At 40.1% G+C, this 20,249-nt stretch overlaps 2 protein-coding genes across 2 annotated transcripts; both read right to left on the bottom strand.

Moving 5' to 3' along the window:
• Nucleotides 1-3,041: 3,041 nt before the first annotated feature.
• LOC148914797 (uncharacterized) lies at nucleotides 3,042-4,355 on the bottom strand. Its single transcript, XM_089043304.1, has 3 exons — nucleotides 4,155-4,355; nucleotides 3,561-3,695; nucleotides 3,042-3,266 (listed from the first exon to the last, which is right to left on the bottom strand). Exons 1-3 carry the CDS (start codon nucleotides 4,353-4,355, stop codon nucleotides 3,042-3,044), a joined length of 561 nt encoding a protein of 186 aa, XP_088899430.1.
• Nucleotides 4,356-17,183: 12,828 nt separating this feature from the next.
• On the bottom strand, nucleotides 17,184-19,362 carry LOC103343457 (protein TEEBE-like). Its single transcript, XM_008247109.3, has 3 exons — nucleotides 19,208-19,362; nucleotides 18,440-18,937; nucleotides 17,184-17,882 (listed from the first exon to the last, which is right to left on the bottom strand). The coding sequence occupies exons 1-3, from the start codon at nucleotides 19,314-19,316 to the stop codon at nucleotides 17,356-17,358; spliced, it is 1,134 nt and encodes a 377-aa protein (XP_008245331.2). The 5' UTR covers nucleotides 19,317-19,362; the 3' UTR covers nucleotides 17,184-17,355.
• Between the last annotated feature and the right edge of the window lie 887 nt (nucleotides 19,363-20,249).

Genomic DNA, 20,249 nt, shown 5'->3' with positions numbered 1-20,249 from the left:
ATATATATATATTTAATATAATAGTTATTTAAATATTTAAGTATGACATCGCTAAGTTTGTACCGGAGAAACAATCCAACCGGGGAATTGTTTGACTAGTCCGCATGAAAGAATCCTCAATTGACCATGTGGCTAAGGAACGAGCCGTCCAACTAGGACTAAGCTCACCAACACGTACAACAGAAACCTTAATACTCGTACGTTTGTGACAAGTCCTGCGTGCGCAGACTACCCTACTAAGGGTCTACAAAACACCCCATCAATGTGCCAGTTCCAACATAACCAAGTATCTCAAATTCCAAAGATCCGGGGAGGTACATATGATAGTGCGCATAGCACTTTAAACGAACATATTACAATCTCATTTCTTTCCAAAATCTCACATCAACACCCCACGTACCCTACACATACCCAAACATAGATAGCAATTCTCGAAAATATTATATATCAACTCAAGATACTTGCAATATGCCGAAACCCAAATACATTTAAAAAATATATAGAAATATCAAGTCCAACGATTAATAAAATAATAAACTCATTAAATCATCATGCATAGTCTTCCATCATAAAATCAATGCTTATTATTTGAAAACAACATCAACTCACAAGTAGTTTCACGCTGCTTGACCTTGATAGTGTCCCGCCTGCTGCGTCACGAGTGATCAGAGTACCTATTTCAAAATTCGAGTACGAGATCAATACAAAACGCTTCGAACGGAAACTTTAAACTAAAATCCTAGTTTCCTGGGTTTCAAGTAAGTGCATGAGGAACGAGACATTCCTAAAGTCCAACTACGTGTTTCGGATGATGGGATAGCCTCGGAAGACACTCGGTCAACCGAGGGTCAAATTTTCCAAATTGGATCGACTGGGCCCACGACCTCCAATTTCCAATCTAGAAGTTCTTAAGGGTTCCACAAGGTTTAGAATACACATCCTGAAAGTTTGGTCTGGATTGAACGGTCGGATTGCTCGTGATCGTACGATCGGATGGTTATCATTTAACGCAAACTTTAAGCTATTGAATCGGCACATCCAGGGCTCCAATTCACGATCCGCAAAATCCTACACGATCCTAGGGATGCCTAGATCAATATATATTAAATTGGAGTTGATCCAACAGTCCGAACATGTAGAACCCGGATAACGCCTAATATGCTATATCTGATCGACGGTCAAACGATAATCAAATTCAAATATGAGCATATTGTCGTCCTCGAGACGACATGAGGGTTATTTTAGGACCAAGAAGGACATTAAAACAACGCCCATGTGCAGTGATGGATCCAGGAATTTTTCAGGGGAGGTGCAAGATTTAAAAGACTAAAAATCGCAAAGGACTCGAGCAAGGTCCAAGGTTCAAGTCTAATATCCATGTAGTGTGTTAAAAAAAAAAAGGCTAAAAATTCAAAAATTAATTTAGACAACCAAATGCCCTTAAAATTTTAACAATACTAATGTTATTCGTAATTAAAACAAATAAGAATTTTACGTGTATTACTAATTGATTACAGTCTGTATGGAATATCAATTAATATGAACAAAATTCATGTCAGTGACACAATTAGTTTACCAAAATTCATATCAAATATGAACAAAATCCATGTCAATTACTTAATTAATCTAACAAAAGTCAATACCAATTAATCTAACCAAAAGCACATGTGATTTGGAGGTCAGAGATAAAAGTACACGTGATTAAAAGTTTTGGGTAATTTTTTGTGAATTTTTTGGCACACATATGAGTTTTTAATGAATTTTTTAAGTTAAGCCAATTAGAAATGGACATGTGTCAGCTTGCTATTGGACCATTTAAAAAAAAAATCAAAAGTGAGAAGCAGAGTCTTTCTTCTTCCTCGAAGCGCCTCTGCAACTCTAACTTTAATTCTAGAAAACTTCGAAAATTCATAACTTTGGTTGTGGAGCTCCGATTGATGAACCGTTTTCTCCTACATGCTCGTGAGATCGAGCCCAACAATCTAAGGTAAATATTTAGAGTCTCACACAGCAGCAAACAAAACAACGTCTTTGAGGCATTTAGTCGAACAATTGGTGGGCAATAGCGAAGGGGCAAATTCGACATCCCCAGGAAGTTTCCGGCGAGGAGAGGTGCAGCTGCACCTCTTTGCTCCTCTATGGATCCGCCAGTGCCCATGTGTCGCTACACACGACATCAACGTGTGGGTGTCCAAAGCAATTCAGGCGATCGGAAAATCTCCAAACCGCCATTGAAGACCTATACCTATATGATCTCGACGTTGAGTGGAGCAAATTTTGTTCTTGGACCAACCCCAAAAGTGATCGGAAGTGGCCAAAATCTAGGGCCAAAATCGACCAAAACTTTAATCACTTAAATCCATTTCAAAACGCAGAAATTAATCCTAAAAAACACAATTGGTAGCTAAAACACATCGAGAGGATGAGAAAACATACCAAGTTCAATGAATTTGGATGCTGGAAACGTCCGAATGAACTCTGTGAAGTTTTAAGTAAAAACGGTTGGTTTTTCGCTTTTTCCTGTGACCATAGGCAGCGGTTTCAGCGGTTAAGGGGTGAGGTAGGAAGAGGAAAGTGAGCTTGACGTTTTGGTATCAATCCCGCCAAAAATGGCGGCCGGATGTGGTGGTAGTGGGATGAAACCGATGGTGGCTGTTTGGGGGGAAAGAGAGGGGATGTTTCGCACAATAGGGAGGGAGAGAGAGAGATCGTGAGGGTGAGAGAGAAATGAGAGAAAAAAAGATCTGATTTTTAATAAACCCAACTTTAAAATATTTACCGTTATGCCACTAGGCTTCTGTAGCTCGTAACTTCTTCATTACAAATCCGATTTGAGCACACTACATGTCTACGTCGCAGTACCATTCATTTCCCCAAAATCCTTCCGAGTAAAAAGTGACAAAATTACCCCTACCCCTGAGAGCAAAATTGAAATATCATAATTAATTAAATTAATTAATTTAAATGGATAATTAAATTAAGGTCGGGGTGTTACAACCTTCCCCTTTATAAAAATTTCATCCTCGAAATTTACGTACCTGTTAATGGAAGAGATAAGGGTACTTGGCCCGCATCTGTGCCTCGGGCTCCCAAGTAGCTTCTTCAACAGTTTGACTCCTCCATAACAACTTCACTACTAGGATGGATCTAGAGCACAACACTTGTTCCTTCCTATCCAGAATTTTCACTGGTTGCTTCTCATATGACAAATCTTCTCTCAACTCCACGGGTTGATATTCCAGGATATGAGAAGGATCAAGCATGTACTTCCGTAACATGGGCATATGAAACACATCAACGAGTCCAATGCATTATATGATCTCATAAGGTCTGATATAACGAGGGCTTAACTTTCCACAATTCCCGAATCTCATCACACATTTCCAAGGAGATAGCTTTAAGAACACCCAATCCCCAACTGCAAACTCGAGATCTTTGGACTTGTTGTTTACATAACTTTTCTATCGGTCTTGAGCGGTTTTTAGCTTCTCTCGAATCATCTTTAATTTCTTGGTTGTTGCTTAGATACATTTTACATTTTCTACGTTCCTGTCACTCACCTCATTCCAACAAATAGGAGTTCTACACTGCCTTCCATACAAAACATCATACAGAGCCATCTTAATGTTCGAATGATAACTGTTGTTATACGCAAACTCCACCAAGGCAAGATGAATATCCCAACCATCCTTAAGCTGCAACACATAAGATCTCAACATATCTTCCAAGGTCTAAATCGTCCTTTATGACTGTCCATCAGTTTTTGGATCAAAAGCCGTACTAAACCGTAACCTAGTACCCATAGCCTCATGTAAACACTTCCAAAAGCGAAATGTAAATCTAGCATCCCTATTCGACACAATGGACACAGACGCTCCATGCAATCTCACTATCTCATCCACAAAGAGCTTAGCCAGTTTCATCAAGGAATAGGTTTCTTTAATAGGTAGGAAGTAGGCAGAATTGGTGAGTTAGTCAACTATCACCCAAATTCCGTCATGGCTTCTTGAACCTTTTGAAGTACGTGGAAGTTTGAAAACGAAGTTCTTCTTGATGTGTTCCCACTTCCATTCAGGAATCGGAAGTGGTTGCATAAGTCAAGATGGTTTCTGTCACTCTACTTTCACTTGTTGACAAATCAAATATTTGCTCACATACCTAGCAATATCACCATTCATATGCGGCCACGAGTAGTACTCACGTAGAGTCCGATACATCTTAGTACTACCCGAGTGCATAGAATAAGATGAACAGTGAGCTTCTTCCTTGATCTCTCTCTTCAAGTCGCCGTTCTTAGGTACACAGTGGTGAGTTCCTGTCACCAAGGCTCCATCCTCTCTTATTGCATAATCCATCAGTGTACCATTCTCTACTTCCAATCTTATCATATAAAGAGTAGGATCCTCCAATTGGGCTGCAATCACCCGTCTCAACCAGAATAGGCCTCACATTTAAATTGGTGAGTATTCCACCCTATTGACTCATTCTCAATTCTACACCATCCTTCGGCAGTTCCACCAATAACAACGGAAGATAGGCCATTCTGAGATGAGCTAAGCTTCCACTAGTCTTCTCTTCCTACTCAAAGCATTTGCTACCACATTAGCTCGGTCGGGATGATACTCAATAGTGTAATCATAGTCTTTAATCAATTCCAGTGATCGCCTTTGTCTCATATTCAACTTCTTATGAGTGAAAAAGTACTTAAGGCTCTTGTGATCAATGAAGATCTGACACGTCTCACCGTACAAGTAGTGTCGCCAAATTTTGAGAACAAACACAATTGCAGCAAGTTCTAAGTCATGGGTAGGATAATTATGCTTGTGCTTCTTGAGTTGCCTCGAGGCATAAGCAATCACTCGATCATGTTGCATCAAAACACATCCCAAACCTTGTAATGATGCATCACTGTAGATCACAAAACATCATTAAGACGGATTGCACTAGCATGGTAGTAGACGAGGCACAAACCTAGATGACCCCAATATGGGCGTTCCTCACCAATGGTGCACTCCCCCAAGACAAGATCCAAGCTCGACAAATCCAGGCAAAGGCCACACGTTACACTATTATAGGCCAAACATTGTACATGCGAGGCCACTCCTTGCCCCTATTGTTGTGTGATACCGCAGAGAAAGGATTGGAGGCCATACAGGAAATCCATGAAGGAATATATGGTTATCATGTCGCGGCCTAGTCAATGGCGAACAAGGTAGTGCGACGAGGATACTTTCGGCCAACCATGAATACCGATGCCAAGCGCCTAGCCACGTCTTGCTGCCCTTGCCAGCTCTTTGTGAACATACCCTACCAGCCACCCGAGCAGCTCACCAACAAGACCAACCCTTGGCTATTCGCATAGTAGGGGTTGGATTTGATTGGGCTTATATCCAAAGGAAAAAAAAAGACCAATTATGAGGTCATCGTCGTGGACTATTTCACCAAATGGGCAAAAACATAACCTCTATCAACCATCACAACAGCAAAGGTACAGAATTTCGTTTGGAAAAATGTTGTTTGTCGATTCAGCATCCCACACATCATCATCATAGACAATGGAAAGCAGTTTAACTGCAAAAAATTTCGAGTCTTATGTTCTAACCTGCAAATCAACCTCCAATTTTCTTCCCTAACCCACCCACAAGCAAATGGCCAAGTAGAGGCCGTTAACAAACTCCTAAGAAAAAGTTGAGAGCCAAGAAAGGGGCCTGGTCGGAACTTCTACCAAAGTCTTATGGGCCTACCGCCGCATCGAGTGCAATTCAACTAGAGAAACCTCATATTCGCTTGCATTCAGAGCCAAAGCGGTCATTCTTGTTGAGGTCGGCATCCCCACACAGAGAGTCGACCACTACACATCTGAGCAGATTCTGAGCAACTCACTCTCGGCATGGATTTGTTGGAGGAGAACCGACTCCGCTATGCCCTTCATCTCGCCACATATCAACAGCGAGCTCGATACTCGACCATCATGTTTGTGGCGTAACTTCCGACCCGGCGACTTGGTCCTACGAAAAATACTACTTGGAACCGAGGGACAAGGACGGCTAGTATCCTAGGGGCTAACTGGGAGGGACCCTACCAAGTCTTTAAGATTGCCTGATCAGGAACGTATCAGCTCACCCAAATTAATGGCTAGATATTGCCACATTCATGGACTGCCAAGCACCTAAGGAAATACTATCCTCAGGTAGTAGGATGTGACCTCACATAGGCACATCACTAGTTTTGTCTTTTGCTTATCGCCTACTATGTTTTCCCTCTAAGCACGCACACACAACATCGAACTACCCGACCCAGTGCTGTGCTCGGCATGAAATCATTGTACTCTACTTTTGTACTTAATGAAATTACGGGTTACTTTTTTCTTTTATTTCAGCTTGGGTGATCTTGTCTAAGTTATTTTTAGTTTTAAAGCCTCTGGCCGGCTCTGCTTACACAAAAACGCACATGCATGTATTCCAAAAGTAACTTAAAACAATATAGTTAACGAAATCTCTAAAAACAAAGTGCCTAATAAAATATTTAAAAATTTAAACCAATGTAGCGAGCACGTTTACACAAACTACACCGAGCCAACTAAAGGCCAGCACATTGTTCAAAAATATTTTTTTTACAGGAGCTACACAGTTAAAGTGTAAATTCAAACATCTTGGTCGTCGAGGATGGTAACCACTACTTCACCACTCAGATCTCCACCAGCTGTCGGGCCTTCAATGTGCAGGGTCAGGTCTCCACCTTGAGTCATGGGATCGCCACCTTAACCACCGGCTCAAAGTCTTGAGCAACTGGTTTGGTACTATGGGCAACTGAGTCCCCCTCAGTGCCTCCTCCCCCATTCTACTCTGCTGGGATCTCCTTGGCTTCATCGTCCAGAAAACTCCAATCCAAAGAGGGATACTTCTCTCATACCTTTTCAATTAGGTCAAAGTATTCCTCGACCCTCTGAGCAGCGAGCCTCTCCTAGTACTCAGCTGACTTGATGAAGTCCTTGCGACATCATCATAGCACGCGCAGCTCGGAAGAAAAGCGTCAATCTTCGCATCGCCCCATCTAACTCCTTTTGCCACTTCAACAAATTTACGCTTAAGCCGTGCTTCTCCTCAGTCAGCTTGTTCATCGACGACAACAGCTCGACATTCTTCTTCATCTCTGCCTCCAGTCGTCCTAGCACGAGATCTAGCTCTTCCTCAACCTTCGCCTTCTCGCCGATGGTCCTGCTCAGCTAGGCAACGGTCATTGCCTGCTCATCCCTCTTGCCTCGATCAAACTCACGATGAGTAGCCACGTTCTGAGTTGCAATAAACAGCTTCAAAGTGGCTTGCATTGAAAAACCAATGAGGAGCAAACATAACAAAATTGAAAGGATGAAAGACAGAGAGGGGGGGGTCAGGATACAATACTTTCATTTGGTCCTCCAAAGCAGATAGGGCCATGCCACTATACCCCATCTCCTCGGTGAACATCCCCTCAATGACCTCCACCTTCGGACTCCGCTTAATTGCCTCATGGTACGAGCTGAGCACTAATTCCTCATCTACCCATGGCTCTGGTGGACCACTAACATGGTCCACACTTGTCCTTTTAACCCTCTCTAGAGCGGAAGAGCCTACCTGCCTCTTCCTGCTATCCCTCATCAGCTATTCTTCAACTCTCCTCTTCCCGGTATCTCATGGTAACTACTCGTCATTTCGGCTCTTGAGCCCCTAAGCGAGTTGCAGCCACGTTAATCGCTGGTGCGAGCCATCGACATGTGCAGAGAGACCCCCACCCAAGCTGGTTGTAAGCCCCCAGTCGATCCACCAAACTAGCTATTCTTAGTCATCTTCACTAGTCGAGCTTGCATATTGGGATCATTTTTACTCGACCTCATCGCTTTGCAAACATGAAACAGTTATAAACATTAAGTTGCTCATGCTCATGTTGATCACATTCATTACAAAAATGTGATAGCTTGCCTGCTGAGCTAATTACACCTTTGCTCGCAAGAAGTATATCTGCAGCTCTTTCGGTACTAAGCAAGGCAAGCACTTGGTCAACCTGCTTCTGCTAGACTACGAACAGATCGACTAGCTCCAATTCAACTACAATGGTCATCAAATGTGTCAAGATTATCTCCCAATATGTCAACAAGACACCACATTACTCTATGCAAAAAAAAAAAAAATAATACCAAACAAACAAATTTAAAAAAAGGAAAAAAAGGGAGAAAAGCTTAAGGAATCGTGCACGTCAACCCGACCTAGCATTCTAAATCGCCTCTGTATTCGAGGTAGCCTCGGCTCCGCCCCTTCAGGAAATTCCCACTCACCCAACGCACTCTAAAGGTAGCGAAGCCGACCTGTACAGAATCTTCTTCAACGGGAAATAGTGCAACATTTGGTTTATGGTCGGCTCTGCATTGTGCACCTGCCGCTATAATGCCTGGACACTTACCATGGTCCTGTACACGTTTGGGTTCATTTGATGTGAGGCTACATTGAGCCGACTCATCCATTCCAGGAGAAAGGGAGATAGCGTCAATCGAACCTCTTGCTTAAGCATATCTGCACACAAGGTCACCCACCCTAGAAGGGGCATGCTCAGCTTCTCGTCCCTGATAAGCCTTCTAAGCCTCATGCTGCTCGGTATAACATACTCTTCCCTTAACTGATCCAGTTTCTGCTGTGTCATCGTGCTCGGATGCTCATCAATCGACCACCCTACCCATGCCAGCTAAGGCCACTATGACTACTTCCCTATCTTCAGCCCCACCACTTCCTTCACCCGGGTTGACACCCCCCACTTCCTGATCTCCTACCCCACCTCCAACCTCTTGGTACTCAAAGTTCCCACCGAGACCAATGCATCATACATTTGGTCCACTACATCCACATCATCCTTATCATCCCTAAAGGTCGACCCGCTACTCGTCGTATCTTGCGAATCAGACATATCTGATCAGCTCGACATATTTTTCACTACTCACAATACTTCAAACACAACCAAAGGGGAATGGGACGGAGTCTAAGGATCAAAACATACCAAAACAAGAAAAACAACGAACAACACATGCCAAACCAGAAAATGCGAGGTAATTAAAAAAAACCTAGAGTTATGATTATGGGAAAACAGAAGGAAATGAAAGAAAAGAACTTACCCGAAACAAACTCGGAACTGGACTAGGGCCGCTTGCTCCACTCTACAACAGTGGCACATCGAGAGAAATGCTCGGAAATCTGCTCAAAATTTCTCAAACAGGATTAATGGAGAAAATTTTAACTGCAGGCTGCTCCAAGCTTTTTATACAACGGCGACCATGAAATCTTCACCGTTCGGCGTCTGCTAGACTTGCTAAGATAGCTACACGTGGCTGCACCCGACGACCATCGGATGAAAACAGCGAGCACGCATCGATCGACACTCGAAAGGTCCGATGTTATAAGCCATATAATGCATCCTGCGCAGCCAATCAACCACGGCCACGTCACCCCTACTAGAGTACCCTAAATTCAAAACCTCGGGTGTCGATAATATGCCTCCCAAGGGAAACCAAACAAGACAAAATGTGAAACAGTGCTCGGGCATTCAAACATCGACCTGACCACTGTGGTGTTGTGTATGACCAGAGGCGCATTGATGATATACAAGCATGATTAGACCCCTGTCAAGTCAGTCACTCCATTCGTCTGATCGACAAGCTGGTGATGGAAAAAGATCAGTTAATGTACTTCCCATCTAAAGATAGGTGTTGCATCACCCTTAGATCCCCAAATAGCACCCTAGTGATGGAGATGGATCATTTAATGTGCCTCTCATCCAAAGCCACGTGTCACTTTGCCGTATGATCCCCTGTCAGATAGCATAGTGATCAGAACAGGTCAATTAATGTAATCCAGTCCCACCATGGAGAATGGAGAGAAATATCTTCTCCTTAAATCTCTCCCTCTCCCCCTTATAAATACCTGTCACCTACATCATGACAGAGTTAATACATATTTGGGTAAACTACCGAAATGCTCCCTAAACTTGTACTCAATTATCAATTTACCCCCTGACCTTTTTTTTAGCGAATTAAAGATTTGAATTAAATTTTATTGCCAATTCTCCCCCTACTGTCTAAATCAACATGTCATCCAATAATTCGTCAAATCATTAAAAAAAATGAAAAAATTAAAGGAAAAAATAAAAATGAAAAAAATAAATCCTATGGACTCCACCCCGTCCCCCCAATTAACTAAGGTGAATTATTTCTGGAGAAATACCTAGAAATTGAACTAGAATGAATAGTTTGTTGGGAAGAAGCGTAAAATATAGCTCCAAATGTATTTGCAACTTTCCACACACAAACAAGTTAGCCACATAGCATACATAATAAAACAAAATTTGCAATTTACAAGCCCACCAACACAATCAAACACTCACTCTTTCTCGCGGTCTTCTTCTCCACCCCATTCCCCCATGACCACAAACTCTTCACTCTAGACCAATCACCCCACCCTTACTTCAGTTTTTTTTACCCCCGGACCATTCATCCCTTCTCATCCTAATCCAATTTTATGACTACCACCCCTCAACAAACCTAGAAACCCACCCCCCCATGAACCCATAAGCCCCGCAACCACCCGTTTTCTTCTCCCTCATTCCCCCATGACCACCACCTCAAGCCACCCTTTCTTGCATCCCTAGTCTCTATAGAAATCAATATCCTCCCTTTTCTCCATCTCTTCCTCTCTCTCCCTTTCTCATTCGAGCTCTTTTCTTTCCCTTTGTAATCGATACCTTTAATTACAACAAAAAGGAAAAAGATGAAGTGGGTGGGCCCCTCTATTTATTAAAATTATTATATATATATATTATTTCAACATTTAAAATGACCAATTTTCCCTCATATTTAACGGCAAATTGGAGGAAATGTTGAGATTTAGACAGTAGGGGGAATTGATAATAAAATTTAATGCGAGCCTTTAATTCGCTAAAAAAAAAGGTCAGAGGGTAAATTGATAATTAGGTACAAGTTCAGGAGGCATTTCAGCAGTTTCCCTAAATATTCTTACCTTGCAAACCTTACATTCATGTTTCTCCACTTATTGACCGCTTCTGACTTAACTATCGGAGGGAGTTCAACTGGGACAAACTCCAGTTTACTCTTATTCTGACAGCTGTTTGAACTGTGAAGATCTCCTCCATGAAGCATATCAACCTGGAGATCAAGCATATAGGCCCCAACCTTAATCCAAATTTAGGCTATACATTATACAAGAAGAATACACGGTTTACACAAGAAGTGAGAGAGAATGAGCAATAATAAATAAAGAATTCAACACTAATTTTATATTGAACCTGTAGGGGCCTTTTTCTTCTGGCCTACAAATGGGTTGGGCTGCCGTAAAGAGCAAACTGAAGAAATTGTCCCCCTATGTCTGAGTTCAAAGATCAGACCCTAAAATGTTTCGACAAGATAGTAAAGCCTTAGCAAACACCTTGGTTACCTTCACTAACAAAAATAATGGCTGCTTACAGATAGGTTCTTAGTGCTTACAGATGAATTCTTAGCTTAGCATGAGGAGATCGTGGCATGGAAGCAAAATTGACATGAGTTTAGCATTGAAGGGAAAATTAGGTGTTCTTGGAAGGAAGGAAGGGTATCAAGGTAAGAAAGGAAAGGTTTGCAAGAAGATTTGGCTGAGAAAAGAGGGAGAGAAAGGGATGGGTGGCTTAAGCGTTTCTTCAGGTAGCTTGACAAAAACTCTGTCAAGTGTTAGAACAATCTACCATAAGAGGGAAAATGGGGAAGAATGGTGAATAGTGCACAAAATTGCTGGGTTTTGCAGGTAAGAGAAAAAGCTTACCCTCTGGATGTGGTTGATTTTTGTTGGGTAGAAGAGACTCTATTTATAGCCGCTGGAAGCCATCTTTTTCCAAGAAACCCTAATGGCTTCTATCCCATTTTGCCAAGTCTTTCCCTTCCTTTCTCCCCTCATCCCTTCAATCATCCTATTTTGGTGAAATCTACTCTGCTTTTTTGCACAAAATCAGGGATTTTGGGAGCTCAAGGTCCCTTTCCCGCAGTTGCCCTAGTGATGAATTCCTATTTTCAGATATCTCCTTCTCTCCCTTTCTTTTCCTCCTTCATGGTCAGATCTGATGAAGGAAAGAAATTGGTATACATGCTAGTTCGAAGGGTGGCTCCTTGCGCTCCAATATCTTTTGGTTCCTTTGATGTTTTGCTTGAAAACTTGTTTCTTCCCTCCCAGCAACCCACGTGGTCTTCCAAGCTCCTCCCGTGGCTTTGTCTTTTAGCCAAAAGATGGAGCCTTTGCTGCTTCTTACTTCTAATTGTATGGGTCTCCTAAGATAGTAAGTCAACCTACCAAACAAGTGGGCTAATCTTATCAAGTATTTGGGTTGATTTTAGTGGACCATTTTGATTGGGCTTTTTGGTTGGGATATTTTGGTTGGGTTATTTTGGTTGAGATATTTTCCCTTTTGTGCTCACCCATATGTTTGGGCCTAAGAAATGGGCTTGGGTTCCGAGGCTCCCAAGTAACCCAGAACCTCCATTTCTAGGCCCATCAATAGGCCTCATGACAACTTATTACCATCCGTGCCACAACCCACTCAAGCAAGCTCCATGCATTCGAGTGGCTTGGACCCACTTAGGCTTGTAGCGTGGTTGGGTGTGTAATAATGATTTCCTGCTTGGCATGACATGTCGCTTGGCATGGCATATCGCTTGGCATGCTTTTAATTATTATGCTTGATGGGATAATTAGCATGAATTTGCAGAGCTAATGCATTTTATAATCTTAATCTTGATTCCTAGAATGACGGATTATTTATTTGGCATGGCACGTGGAGTGTGACTTGTGTATGGCGGACTTTTGTGTGCTCCAAGTCAGGTTTTTTCTCAATAAGGTATTGCTCTGGGTTGAAAATTCATTTGGGCCAAGCCGTGGATTTTTTGGGCCTCAACAAAACCTATGAATCTTGGACAATGACTTTGGTGTCTATAAATGAATGAACCTTGATACAATCTGTAAAAAAATAAATAAATAAATAAAAGATTCTTTTTGAGCTATAAGTTTACTATCTAGGTGCCATAGTTGTGCTAACTTCAGCTTGTATTGACACTATAAAACATTTTCAGAATATGAAAATTTGTCAGAAACAATTGTAATTTGTAATATTGTTTTTTTCATAAATTATAAATGATAAAAAAAAAAAAAATAAGAGTCAACATCAGGAAGGAAAATTCATGGATCTGCCTAACACTTTTTGTAACAACCCGGTCCTTAATTAATATTTAATTATTAATTTATTCCAATAAAAGACCACTATACCTTTAGAATATTTTATTAGTTTAAAAGTTGACTTTTTGACCGGGAAGGAATTTTGGGATTTCAGTTACACCGTTGCTTAGAGCGCGCACGGAGATGAGTCCGTAGACACGTAGTGGACTCAAATCAGAGTTGTAACGAAGGAGTTACGATTAAAAGAAGTTCAGTGGTATAACCGTAAATATTTCAAACTTCAATTTTTAAAATCCAGAAAAACCCAGATTTTTCCTCTCTCTGGATTTCAAGCAGCCGACTTTAGGAGAGGATTTCTCTCAGCTCCGACCACCAAATTGAGGAATACCAGTGCCAAACGAACCACCTCACTCCTCTCTTTCAGTCTCAACTCATCCCGGTAGCCGTGATCCGCCGATGTGGTCGTTGGAATCACCACGAAAGCAGCGGTGGTGATTTTTAGTAAACTTTGGGAGCTCGTTTGGAAGCCTCCGGCCACCAAATCGAAAGAGGGAGGTATGATTTTCTAGCTATTTTTCATACTCTAGCTGCTGGTTAGGTAGGATTTCAGAGATTTCAAGTGTAGATCATTCAATTGTTTAAGTTAGGTTTCAGCAGATTTTTGGGTCACTGTTTGGCCACTTAGGCCAGTTTTTGGGGTATGTCCAAAAACAAAACTTATTCCAAATGGGGTATTTTACCTAAGTTCGGAGTTTGGGCCAGTGGTTTGGAGTTTTTCAGACCGCCAAGAATTGATCAAGCCACCCACGCCTGCTGGCGCTTGTGGCGGCGTGTAAGCGATTGGTAGAGACCACTTTCGCTTTAGAATGATCCTTGGGTTCGTCACGAGCGCGTAGGAATTCGCTGATCTCGATTTGGTTAACATTTGAATCCCAAACGGATCTCTCATATTGTGTGATTTTCGGGTTCAATAGTTCGAATCGTTGGATTGTAACCATTTTCGGATATGTTGACCTAGGTAATTTCATGATCGTATAGCATTTGACGGATCATAAAACGGAGTCTCGGATACTCCAGAAATGTCAGCCTTAGAGTGAGGTTTACTGAGTAAAACAAACTAGTTATAAGTCGGAGCAGAGGAAAGAACTACGTGTGGCTTGATCCTCGAAAGGGTACGAGGTAGCCTCTGATTATCAGTGCAGCCACGAGTTAGGGGCTTAGGGTTTATATTCTTGTTTTGGGCATTTTGGTCATTTACGACCCACGGTTACAGTGTCGCTTTAAAGTTTCGACCCGGATTCCAAAGTAGAAATTGGGTCAGGTCGTTTCACTTTTGGCATTCATTACTTGTGAGTGAAACTTTTGGCATTGATGGGGAAAAAGAAAGCAAGGTTTTGGAAATTACACTAATAAGCTCATTGTTTTTTAAGAAAATATAATAAGCTCATTAACATCACTTTTGTACTACTTACCTTCCAGTTACATTTACTATTTTCTATTTTCTACATTGCTACCTATGTGGCCAAAGCCGACGTTCAAATGGCATAGATGTAGCCAAAGGCAAAACTTTGTTAAAAAAAATTATTAGGTTTCCTACGATTTTTTTTCCAATTATCCAAACTATCTATTTTTTTAAGTCTGGATTCATAGATCATCCTTGCAAAAAATTAGACAAATAAAAAATCGTTTAAACATCCAATTGTGTCATACAAAATCAATGAATACAGTGTTTTAAGAAAGTACTAAAATTTCAATAATTCAATTGAGTGGTCAAATGATATTGGATTCAAGGGATTTTTTTTGTAGAGATGATATTTGATTGAATACACACACACACACACACACAAAGACGGTTTGAATTAGTATAATACAATACGATACGATCTAGTACATAAATAGGTTTATTTTAGGGGTTCTTAGATATATGTCCATTTTCATTAAGATACAATATATGGACATCAATTTTAGCTCCTCAATAGCAGTCCACCTAACAATCCAATGGACACGTAAGCAATGCCTTTTGTCCATTCTTTTTAAGATATTTACTTCTAGTGCCATTAAATAGAAAAGGCAAATAAAACCGACCCCTCCCAAAGATTTGCTTGTCTCTTATAATCATGGTCATTCCATCCCAATCTCTACTGATTTATTACTTCCTTAATGAAGATTTTTACAATTTCCAAATCAGGATTGAATTACTTGTATTACATTTTTTTTTTCTTGTTAGGTTTGCTACGAAGTATTCAACTTATCTATTTTTTTTTTTTTTTTGTTAGGTTCATGCGTCTATAGACTATAATGGAGGTAGTTTAAGTGTTGAATCTAGGGTGGAAAATGGTTGACTTGGCACATACCTACAGTGAAGGTTTGTACGGAAAAGTTTATTTTTCATGTTTGTTGTTTGTAGGTAAAATTTGATTGTGTTTTTTTCTTCCCGTTTATTAGTATTGGTTGTGTTTTTTTTCAAGATTACTTGCTGTTGTAGTGAAAAAGATTCTGAACCAAACTAAGTCTATAGGACAGGTAGAATATCCAACAATACCTATACAACAGGTTTGTATCACAAACATTACATGTAGAACAAGTATACATGCCAGACGTTTATGTGTTTGTAGTAAATTTATTTGTCCAGTAATGGTTTATGTAATATATTTGTTAGCAATTACATTTGCATTTAAATTTGACAGGTTCTTTTCCACTTGCTTTTGGCATCCTTGATTCTGAAAATGGAGCTAATTAGACATGGTTTCTGCAAACTCTTTCCCGGCCATGAAGATCCTTCAAACAACATAGTTTCACAGAAACATTGCTCGTAGAAGTAAAATGGCGACTACCTTCACCACATGTATCCTTCCCCCACACCTTACCTATATATCAGGTATACATCGCACCTTGTACAATAACAGAAACCAATAGACAATAACAACCGTAAATCCAAACAATAAAAATATCTGGAAGACAGGTTTTGCAACTGGTGTTAAATTGTGAAATTCTTCCGCAAGATTTAGGACTTATGACCATCGAACTATCATAATATCTGTAATATTTAACTCTAATACAATTCTGCATTGAAGAAGTAAATAATCTACAGAGAATGGGTTCAAGGAAGAATGACTGTTTGTAACAACGTGATTTTTGGGATATGTTTGCGATATTTTCCTTTTCTATTCATTGACAACCGTGTTAAATGGCTTTAGATTATCACGTAAATTATGATTACCCAAGACAAGGCATAAGGGGTAACATTGGAACAAAAAATGATTTTTTTTTTTTTAAGATTACATCAGAAAATATTTAAAAATGAATGTAATCCTATGTGGCACAAAAGTCAAAGGACTTGTATCAAAGTCACCAAATCCGAGGATTAAACCCAACTTCTCAATGAAAATTTGGATCTATATCAACTTTTCTATTTATTTTAACAAATGATTATTGAGATTCACGAAATTATCACATTTGATTCTTTATATATTTTTTGTGAGATAGTGGGTTCTTAAGATTTCTCTCGATTCATTAAATTAGTTCTTAATATAAAATTCTGATACTAATTATGTTAAATTGTTGACATGGCACGTCACGTAATATATATATATATATATATAAATGTTTTAGAGTTTCAAAATTATTAAAAACTGAAAAATCATTAGAAAACAAAAAATAAAAATAAAAAAAAACAAATCTGATAATGCAAAGCACATGGCAGAGTAAGATGCTCTAATATTTTTTATATATTCAATTTATGATCACTTTGTAATAATGAGGATAGAGAAGTACAAGTACACCTTTTGACCCCAGAGTAAAGTGAAGTGGCAACTTTTGACCCTAGGACAAAAGGAAAATGCGTGCATGCTTTATTGTCATTTTAATTATTTTTAAAAAAATTTTGTATCATTGTTGCTCACAAACTCACAAGGCAAGGCAATAGGAAAAGAAGATGAACAAAAAGAATACTTTGGGTTCAAATCCTAGCGCTCGCAAACGCTCTTATCTCATTTTCTTAAGACTCATATTCCGATGGAAAAAAAGAAAGGTGTATAAGACTCGCACAATCTATCTTAAAGAAAGTTTAAGACCGCCTGTGACTCAAAACATACTGAAAAAAGAAAAGAAAAAGAGCTTTTAATCAATGACTAGAGACTGGAAGAACGATGACATTATCCAAGACTGGTCCACACATATGACCAAAGTCATGAAGCTTTGTATGATAGTAGGCACTGTAAAATGTTATTCTTGTTCTTGGTGAAGTTGCTTGGAACTTGAAGCTTGCAGTTTTGAACCCACCTTTGCCTTGAGACGTATAAGGAACTTTTAGGGTTTCCTTACCGGCAAAGGCTTCCACCATCATCGATCCGTGGCAAGCGTTCTTGGCGTCTCCGATGGTGAAGGTAAGGTTGTAGAATTTGTTTGGAATGGTTCTAATAATTTGGGCAATTGCGCTTTCTCTCCCTGCAACCAGTTCAATTGCTGCAAGTCCCCCAGGAACTGAGAAGTGCTTCTTGTCAATGTATTTCACAGGCTTCAGGGATTCAATGATCCATCCAGGCAATGGTGAGATTTGGTCCTTTGCCTTGGGAGGGAGGAGGATTCCAGTTGAGAAGTTTTTGAACACATGAGGACCACTTTCAAACCCACCATTTTTCACTAGAGTGCCTGCATATTAGAGAGATTGATAGCATTAGAGGAACGATATTTTTTGATCAAGTACTGCTACATGTACTAAAATATGTTGGAATCCCACATCGGTGGAGTGAAAGAAAACAAATGGGTTTAAATAGAATTACCACACTCTAACTAATACCAAGGTCTTTTGTGATAAAAACCTCACACCTGACGGATTGGCCGGGTGGTAAAGTGAGAACAATATCGGTGTTGTTAGAATGGGACCCAACGGGCAGATCCAAATTTTCAACAAAATAGATCTCCAACTCATGTGAGTTCTTAGTAACTAGTGATAAACTATTATGTCACATGCCAATTTGGGTGCTGGCTTAAATTTGAGAACCCCTTTTAATTTCTTAACTGGATTGAAAATGTGGGGTATCTTTAATAGTTTTCTTTTGAGTTTTTTTTATTCCCAACACAACTGTTCATCATATTTATACCCATTGAAATGCAGACTAACAAGAGAAAAAAAAAATCACAAACCACCCAAATTAAGCAACATAAACTAAGAGCACCAGAGGTCATCATAAAGAAAAAAATCATACCTCTTATGTACTTGAGAGGAAATATCTCCTTGATTGCAATAGCATCCAATAGGGGCCCACAGGTGGGGTCCTCCTGAACCCCTAGGTTGTGGAATGTCACCTTAACAACCTTGGAAGTAGCCCTAAAAGCCCAAGCATAAGTATCTCCCCCATCACTGCTATACAGGGTTTGAAGGGAGAGGTCAGCAGACTGGCCGGGTATTGAAATCCTAAGCACCTCATCTTGGGAACAAGTCCTTGTAGCACCAAAGGTTAGTGAGTAGACTGAACCTTGGGTAACAGCCACATCCTGAGAAATGGAGGCCTCATTGCCAAGCCTCACTGCATGGACCCCACGTGGCACAGGGAAGAAGAAGCCACCTGGCTGGGGCCCACCTTTGATGTACTCCACCAAGCCGCTGATCTCCCATTTTGGGAGTGAGTACTTCCCAATGATCACTGTTTTCTTCAAGTTTGAAGGCTTGGGTGCTTCTTCAAAGTGCCCATTTGGGAGTTCCCCTGAAAACAGAGATGAAATTTATGAGATTTGAACGCACGACCTCCTCCAATAAAACGGAGACCGAAAACCATTAGACCAAGGACTAGTTGGTAAACAGAAATCAGTTTAGAATCTGAAAACATTTTGCCAAGGCAACATTTTGCTTAGCATTGGAAATTTGAAACCCACAAAATGTTAAATGGTAAGAACGCTTCCTATATTTAAAGACTGTAAAATAAAAAGACATAGGAAATGTGTACTAAAATAAGCAAAAAGAAACAAATGTTTACCATCAAGAGGTGCAGCAGCAGCCGCGGCAGCAGAAGCATAACCAGCGCAGAGGGAGAAAAAGGTGAGGAAGCAAAGCAAGAGAGAAAAAGGCGCCATATTGTTTTGCATTGGAAGGAGGACCTAGAAAGACCCTTATATATAAGAACAAAGTGAACAGCCCCAAGTGGGAAATTAAAAATGCAAGTCCCTGTGTAACTACACATATTATTTAATTTCGAGCCTTATTTAATTATGATTTAATTTAAAGTTGGAAAACATATAGAAAATAAGATAAGCAAACAGCCTATCCCATGTTAACATGGGCACCAAATTAGCCGCGAGATGCGTCTTTTTGTCTGTGCTTTTTTCAGTCTTACTTTGACACATCTAATTAGTCTTTTGGTATTTGTTTTTATTCGATTGAAAAAGTTCGACTCACATGAATTACGAAGTCGATATATATTTGTAACGAGTTTGATACTTAATTAGTTGTAATAATCGGTATAAGTGTGTATTAGTTGGTTCTAGAAAGTCCTGTAAAAAAATCTTATTTTTCCACAGGGTTCTTAATGTGCATAGGTCTTTCTCTTTCCCTATTGGAGGAGCCCACATGATATTTTATTGGTTGCCGTGATTTGCTCCTTTTGGAAAATGGAAAAATGAGTCAATTGGACCGTTTGGCAATTCCAAGATATTATTGTTTATGCAAAGAGCCGGATGATATGCCACATGTTGCTGTGACTGAAAAGGAAGTATTGCTTTAGATTTGCATTTAGATTTGATGAAGTTTAAGTCTTGTGCACGGAAGATGTACATGTTTTGTACTGAATTTGACTTTGATCTCAAGGCCATGTGCTAAGTTTTGCTGTCCCCCTTAAACTTGAAGAAATTGGGATCGGATCAAATTGAAAGAGTAAAAGGCAAAGGATAAAAATAAAGTGGGGACTGAAGATCCATATTTTTCATCAAAGTAAAGTTAAAAAGGAATTGTCTTGTTACTTCTCACTTCCTTTTGGTTGGAATCAAGATTATTCCTTTTGGACCAATTTGTGGACTACTCAG

Source organism: Prunus mume, linkage group LG8 (assembly GCF_029339155.1).
Source record: "Prunus mume cultivar Tortuosa linkage group LG8, ASM2933915v1, whole genome shotgun sequence".
In the NCBI taxonomy this organism is placed as follows: domain Eukaryota; kingdom Viridiplantae; phylum Streptophyta; class Magnoliopsida; order Rosales; family Rosaceae; genus Prunus; species Prunus mume.
Note: the sequence above shows the minus strand (reverse complement) of the source record. Positions and strands in the feature narration are given on the sequence as shown.